This window comes from Cavia porcellus, unplaced genomic scaffold, assembly GCF_034190915.1.
Source record: "Cavia porcellus strain 051 isolate PalLab524CR breed Dunkin Hartley unplaced genomic scaffold, mCavPor4.1 scaffold_19, whole genome shotgun sequence".
NCBI lineage: Eukaryota > Metazoa > Chordata > Mammalia > Rodentia > Caviidae > Cavia > Cavia porcellus.
Window position 1 is genome coordinate 53,488,227 of NW_026947502.1, and position 7,766 is coordinate 53,495,992.

Genomic DNA, 7,766 nt, shown 5'->3' on the forward strand with positions numbered 1-7,766 from the left:
CTAAGCAGCAAAGACAAAGCCGGAGGCATCACAATCCCCGACTTGAAATTATACTACAAAGCAACAGTAGTAAAATCAACATGGTATTGGAATCAAAACAGAGCTGAAGATCAATGGAATAGATTAGAAGATACAACCACAACTACAAACACACTCAACCACCTTATCTTTGATAAAGGAGCCAAGCAGGTTCACTGGAAGAACGACAGTCTCTTTAATAAATGGTGCTGGAAAAACTGGCTCTCCATTTGCCGAAAACTAAAGCTAGAACCATGTCTATCATCATGTACTAAATTAAAATCTAAATGGGTCAAAGATCTGAATATTAAAATAGAAACGCTAAATCTATTGGAAGACAAATTGGGTAGAAACCTTGGAGACATAGGAGTAGGTAGAGAATTCATGAACAGGACTCAGACTGCACGGGAAATACTTCCCAGAATCAATAACTGGGACCACTTCTTATTAAAAAGTTTCTGCATGTCAAAAGAAATCTCCAGCATAGTGAAAAGAAAACCCACAAACTGGGAAAAGATTTTAGTGAACTCTCTCTCAGACAAGGGACTCTTGTCTAAAACATATAAAGAATTAAAAAAACTCAGACCTCCAAAATTCAAAGATCCAATCCAAAAATGGGCATCTGAGATGAATACGCAATTCTCAGATGAAGAAATGCAAATGGCAAATAAATACATGAAAAAATGCTCATCATCATTGGTCATTAGAGAAATGCAAATTAAAACCACACTGAGATACCATCTCACTCCTGAAAGAATGGCCAGGATCAAGAAAACCAACAACAACAAATGCTGGAGAGGCTGTGGGGAAAAAGGAACTCTCCTGTACTGTTGGTGGGAGTGTAGACTGGTACAGCCTTTGTGGAGGTCTGTCTGGAGGTTTCTCAAAAAGTTGGGATTGGAAATCCCATTTATTCCAGCTATTCCACTTCTAGGTATATTCCCAGAAGAACTGAAAGCATCATACCACAGTGATATATGTGCACCTATGTTTATAGCAGCACAATTTGTAATCACCAGATCTTGAAAACAACCCAAGTGTCCATCAACTGAGGAATGGATAAAAAAGTTGTGGTATTTCTATACAATGGAGTATTATTCAGCTATAAAGAAGGATCACATTGAGATATTTATCAATAAAGGGGCGCAGCTTGAGACCATACTCATAAGTGAAATAAATCAATCTAGCATGTATGAATACCGAATAGTTTCCCTAATGTAAGTAATGATTCAAATATATAAAAATATGTGATAATCATGATTCCCCATTATGTGGCCTTGAAGCCTTATAAAATTTTCACTTATTAATTAGAAAGGCTTTATTCTGGGCTTCTTGATATGGAAATATTTGAAGCTATAGTATATGAAGTTTTATCCAAATATTTTAAAGAAAAAGACAGACACTATGGTAACTACTATTCTTTAAAAAAATTATTTAGCTATTTCTTATGTTTATTTTAATTAAGGGAAAAATTTTAAAAATTAGGATATATAATAGTAACTCTTTTCGATCTCCTATTAACTTGTTTTGAAGTCCTGTAATACTCCCACTATCTTGTTTTGACTGATTAGACTCTGTTCCATTCTGTGCGATAGTAGCAAGTCTGAGGGTATAGGCAACTAATTTGAAGGCAATAAGATTCACTAAGATGCCCATTCTGGTTTGACTATTGTCTCCATTGGAAGTCCTGTAATGTTCACAATGCCTAAGTTTTATTGGTCTTGTTCTCTACTGTTTTGTCCAACTTTATAATATCTAATGAGATAGACAATTCCTTTTAAGGAAACAAGAGACAACGTTGATAACCATTGTTAATAACCTTGTACTCTATTCTACATCATGTGCTATGTCTATCCTTGGTTTTGACTTACAGCTTTGTTTTGCCATATTTGACTTTATTCTCTCCCCCCCCAAAAGTAATAAGCACTAAGGAGTAATAAAATCCAAAATGTGTAAATTTTGTTGTAGAAAAGAGAGGGGAAAAAAAAAAAAGAAAAAGAGCTCTAACGGATATAACAGCAAGTGTGTTTAGGGGTGTTAAATAGCTGACTATATTAATGTTTTTGGATCATTGAACACAGCTGTTTGCAGTCTCTCTGTTTGAATGTCTACTTTGTATTCTTTGATACTGTGATTTGAGCAACTATTTCCAAGATGATAATATGTAATCTATTAACAGGTGATTTCTTACTGTTATGTTTTTTTTTTTGTAGTTCTGTATTATGTGTAACCTTACACTGCTTTGTTTTGTTTTGTGTTTTTCTCTTTTTCCTCTTAAAAAAAAATCTTGCCTCATCAGCATAACCTGGTGCTCATGGCGAGCAGCCTCCATCTCCATCTCTAGCTTCTCACGAGCTTCCTTGATATTGCAGTCCACTTGATCCTGCTGCTGCTTCTCCATCTCAGTAAGTGCCTTCCAGCGCATGGCATACTCCTATTCCAAGGAGCCGGGTTGTGCAAATCTAGGTGGCTGCTCTCGCTCCTTGTGAAATTGTTGGCTCTTTATAACAAGTTTTTCTGGAAGTCCTTCTTCATCATCTAACTGGTCCACAGGCTCCACAGTCACAGGCCGAGGAAATGTGGTTAGCAGGAAAGATCCTTCACTGCATCTGTCAAGAGCTTTCCGTGCAGCTGGCTTCCCTGAGAACTCAACAATGCCTTTTCCCGAGGGCCTTCCTCGATCATCCACAATAACTACAGCCCTTTCCACCTGGCCAAACACAGAAAAGGCTTCTTCCAGTAGCTCATTGGACACATACTGAGGAAGGTATCGGACTGCAAGGGATGCACGATGGCAGGCAAAGCACACACACAGTTGTTTTCCACGGAGGGGCATATTATCGAGCTCCACTTTGGCAATCTCCACAAGGGTTCGTGTTTCCAAGCGGATAAAGCCAAAGCCTTTATCCTTATGAATGAAAACTTCTCCTGCTTTCCCATATTTTTCAAATAGTTTCCTCATTTCCTCCTCAGTGATATCCGGGGGAAGATTGCCCACAAAAAGACGGCTACGTTGGGTAAAAGTCTTCTCTCCTGGTTTCCTAAAATTCTTCAGGTCAATAGTCAAACCTTCATTTTGGCTGCTGGCCTGTTGCCCATTTGCAGGTATTGGTGGTGGTGGTGGCGGCTGCTGCTGCGGCTGTGACTGGTGGTGCTGCTGGTGGTGATGTTGATGATGCTTCCTGGAAGTATGGTTCTGCTTCTCCAAATTAAAAGTTTTATTGCTCTGCATTTTTACACCCTAATGCCGGCAATCTTCTCCTCAGAGTAATGGCGACGCTCAGAAAAAGCTTTTGATAAAGTCCAACGTTCATTCATGATAAAAACCCCAAAGAAAATTAGTCTAAAACCTTAAAGAAAATGTCATAAAATCTATTTAAAACAAATAGATAATACCATACTAAATGAACAAAAACTGATTTCTTTCACTCAAAATCAGGAGCAAGACAAGGATGTCCACTAGCACAACTTCTATTCAATATAGTTCTGGAAACATTACCCAGAGGTATCAGACAAGAGAGACAAAAGGAATAAAGATAGAAAAGCAAGAAATTAAATTATCATTATTTGAAAATAAAATGATACTCTACATAGAGGACCTAAAAATTCCACCAAAAGACTATTAGAGTTAATAAGCAAATTCAGCAGTGTAGCCGGGTACAAAGTCAACACTCAAAAATCAACAGCATTACTGTACACAAAAAACAAACTCACCGAGAGACAAATTAGGGAAATAACAACCTTCTCAGCAGCATCCAAAAAAGAGAAATAGTTAGGAATCAATTTAAAAAAGGATTTGAAAGATCTAAATATAGAAAATTATAGTACACTGAAAAAGGAAATTGAAGAGAATATTAGAAAATGAGAAGATATCCCTTGCTCTTGGATATAAAGAACCAACACTGTGAAAATGGCCATACTCCCAAAGCTGTTATATAGATTTAATTCAATCTTGATCAAGATATTATTACATACATCACAGATATACAGAAAATATTCCTAAAATTCATTTGGAAACAGAAGCTACCTGGAATAGCAAAGGCAGTCCTGGGAAAGAAAAGCAAGCCAGGAGGAATCCTAATCCTTGATTAAAAATATACTACAAAGCTAGAACTTAGCATGGTACTGGCAAAGAAAACAGACCTAAGGATCAGTGGGAAAGATTATTAGATGGAGACTCAACCACCTTATCTTTGATGAAGTGGCCAAACATGTCCTCTGGAAGAAAGATAGTCTCTTTAATAAATTGTGCTGAAAAATTGGCTTTCCATGTGCTGAAAACTAAAACTAGATCCATGTCTATCACCATGCAATAAAGTAAAAATGGATCAAAGATCTAAATATTAAAACAGAAGCACTAAATCTACTGGAAGAAAAGATAGGTAGAAATCTTGAAGATGTGAGGTAGGCAAAGAGTTCATGAGCAAAATACAAACTGCACAAAAATATTTCTTTTTTTTTTTTTTTTTTATCGGTACCAGGGATCGAACTCACAACTGCCTGCTTGCAAGGCAGGCACTTATGCCGCTGAGCTAAATCTCCAGCCTCATTTCTTTTTTCTTTCTTTTTTTCAGAAAATATTTCAAAAAATCAACAACTGTGATCTCATCTTATTAAAAAGTTGTTGCACATCAAAAGAAATCACCAACAGAATGAAAAGACCAACCATAGATTGGGAAAAAAAATTTAGCCAACTTTCCCTTAGACAAATAATTTATATCTAGAACATACAAAGAATTGAAAAAAGGCCCCCAGACTTAAATCCAAAAAAAGGTCGTCTGAGATGAGCACACAAATGTCAGATGAAGAAATGAAAACGGCAAAGAAATATATGAAAAGATGTTCAACATCTTTGGTCCCTGGAGAAATGCACATTAAAACAACACTGAGATATCAACTCATTCCAGAAAAATAGCTAACATCAAGCAATTACCAATAACAAATGCTAGTGGGGTTGTGAGGAAAAAGGAACCCTTCTGCATTGTACCAATAATACAACTATTGTGTAAATCAATGTGGAGATTCCTTGAAAAACTAGGATTAGAAGTTCATTTGACTCAGTTATTCCCTTCTGAGTATTTTTCCAGGAAAAACTGAAAACTGCAGTTTTTTTTTATCATACTGCAGTGATATATGATATATGTGCCTCCATATTCATAGCTGCACAATTTGTAACAGTGGAGTACTACCCAGCTACAAAGAAGGATAAACTTGAGGCTTTCAAAGATAAATGGATGCAACTAGAGATCATACTCACAAATGAAATAAATTAGAATCACATGCTTAAATATCCTATTGTCTCCCTAGTGTAAAAAGAGTAAATAATATATATATATATATGTGTGTGTGTGTAAATATATACAAGATAATAATTGTACTACTAATTTCTGTTCATCAAAAAGAACAATTGTGTTTTCCTTGTGTGCCTGATCACTTTTTCATGCCTAAATCTTGTAATGTAAACAGTTACTGTCAAGATAATGATATACAATATATTAACTAGTGTTAATTTCCTATTTCTGTTTTAATTCTGCATCATCTTCATCTTTTTTCTTCTTTTTTTAATTCTTTTTAAAATTAAAAATAAAAGAGAAATCCCTGGCTGGATGTGATTTGAATGCTATGTTGTAGCCAGGTGTAGCCAGAGAAAATCAGAGATAAAAGTCTCCAACATTAATCACCTGTGTGTCCTAAATATGCCAAAAAAAAAAAAAAAGGCAATCCGGATGTATCAAAGTTTCTTCTGTGTGGCATGAATTACACTTTTTTTTAAAAAAAAGAACAACAGTAATAATAATAATAATCAACAAATTCTATATTTTTCTGTACTTTCCAAGGTTCTCTATCTTGCCTGATCCATTGTTACTTAACTATACTCTTGATCAAACAGCTCCATTCTTTTTTAGTTCTGTGCAAGCTTTGGTATGTTTTACCCACACTAGAATGAGTTGGTTTGGTTCCTAACAACAAAGAGTAGCTCTGGGACTCCTGCAGTTGCTCATCATTTTCTTCATATCCACATATTCAAAATCTTATTGCTTGCCATGTCTGGCACTAGTACTCTCTCCTTATAGGTCTCTCACAATCTCTCCTATTCCTTTCTAACCCACTCTTACAATGTCTGTATCTCCCCTCCAAAACCTCATGCAGTCCTGGGGAATGGGTTTTTCAAGGGTGGCTGGATCTAGAGTTTATGATTGGTTCATTGTCTAGTGCTGAGATTGGAGCTATGAATGCTGCGTTCTCCTTAGGCAGGTACCCTGCATACAGTATAAGGAGGAAAAGAGGCTTGCTCCTCGCCTTTTGCTCTTGATGCTTTTGGTGTCTTCACCATGAACAGCTGCCCCTCTTCCATGTCATTCTGCCTTGGAACCAGATAGTTATGGACAGAAACCTCTACAAACTGTGAGCTAAATAAAACTTTCCCTCTTTAACTGGGCATCAGGTATTTTGCTCCAGAAACAAAAAAAAAAAATAAACTAAGACACTCAGTATCTACTTTTTTATTAGACTCGATTTCTTTTTCAAAGGCAAAATAAAAGTTCAAGGCTTCAGCTGTACCTCTCCTGTTATATTCTCAAAAGAGTTAAAATCATCATACTATAGTTATACACACATATGCATGTTAAGAGCAGTACAACTCGAAATAGCTAAGGTCTGAAAAGAGCCTTGATACTCATCAGTGAAAGAATGGAAAGTGATATGTATATGCAATGGAATATTATTCAGCCATAAATAAGAGTTGAAATTACGTCATTTCCAGAAAAATGAACAGACTACGTGACTCTAACGTTAAGTGAAATAAGTCAGACACATAAAACTTCACCACTGGATACATTAGACTTTGGGGGATATTTCAGATCTAAACCACCACATTCATATAGGAGAAACAGATCTGAAATGTCTCCCCAAAGTCTCATGTATTCAGAGGTTGAGCTTTAGGAAAGTGATTGGGTTATGGGGTACTGGGCTCATCACTGTGGTTGGATAGGATGTTGAGTAGTGGGACCTAATCAGAACAGGCAGGTCACTGCGAGTATGACTTCATTTCTCTTTCTGTTCCTGGCCACCATGACATAAATAGCTTCTCTCTGCCTGGGTTCTTCTATTATGTCACTCAGTATTTGATGCTGCCAATCATGGACTAAAACTTATAAAACTACAAATCAAAATAACCTCTTCTTCCTTTAAATTGTAGGGGTCAAGTATTACACCTCAGTCATGAGAAAGTGGCTAAGAGATTTTGGTACCAAAGAATTGAAGCAGATGTTGGACTATACTCAATCATGTAGTTTAGAAGTCATGGAAATTGACCTGCAAGAGGTGCCTGGAAATCTCTGCAGATCCTTGCTAAAGAAGCCCTAGCATACTGTAATCAAAGCTTCATGGAAATTTCTGATTGCACCTCAGAATGCTAGAATACTGGTAAGAATGCAGACAGTAAAAGACAGGCTCAAGAGTTTTCACTTGGGAACAAGGGCCATATGTGTTATGCTCTGACAGAAAATTTGTTTACATTTTGCCCCAAGACTTTGTAAGAATTTTATATTAAAGGTCACAGACTGATTAATTGGACTGAAGAAATTTTCAAAGCAGTCCAATATTCAGGCTTTGGCATGGATACAGCTGGCAGGCTCACACTGAAAAACAAGACCAAAAAGCCTATTTAAAATTTTTTTGGTTTCACCAGAAAGGAAGTACATATAAATTTAAAGCAGAGGAGAGTTTGATTGCTGAAAAAATAGCAT

At 36.4% G+C, this 7,766-nt stretch overlaps 1 protein-coding gene across 1 annotated transcript; it reads right to left on the reverse strand.

Annotated features, from left to right (window-relative positions):
* Window positions 1–2,302: 2,302 nt before the first annotated feature.
* Window positions 2,303–3,293, reverse strand: LOC100730445 (non-POU domain-containing octamer-binding protein-like; the record flags this gene model as incomplete). Its single annotated transcript, XM_013149922.3, is given in 1 exon segment — window positions 2,303–3,293. A coding segment is annotated over 1 exon segment (948 nt), but the record flags the coding sequence as incomplete, so codon positions are not given.
* Between the last annotated feature and the right edge of the window lie 4,473 nt (window positions 3,294–7,766).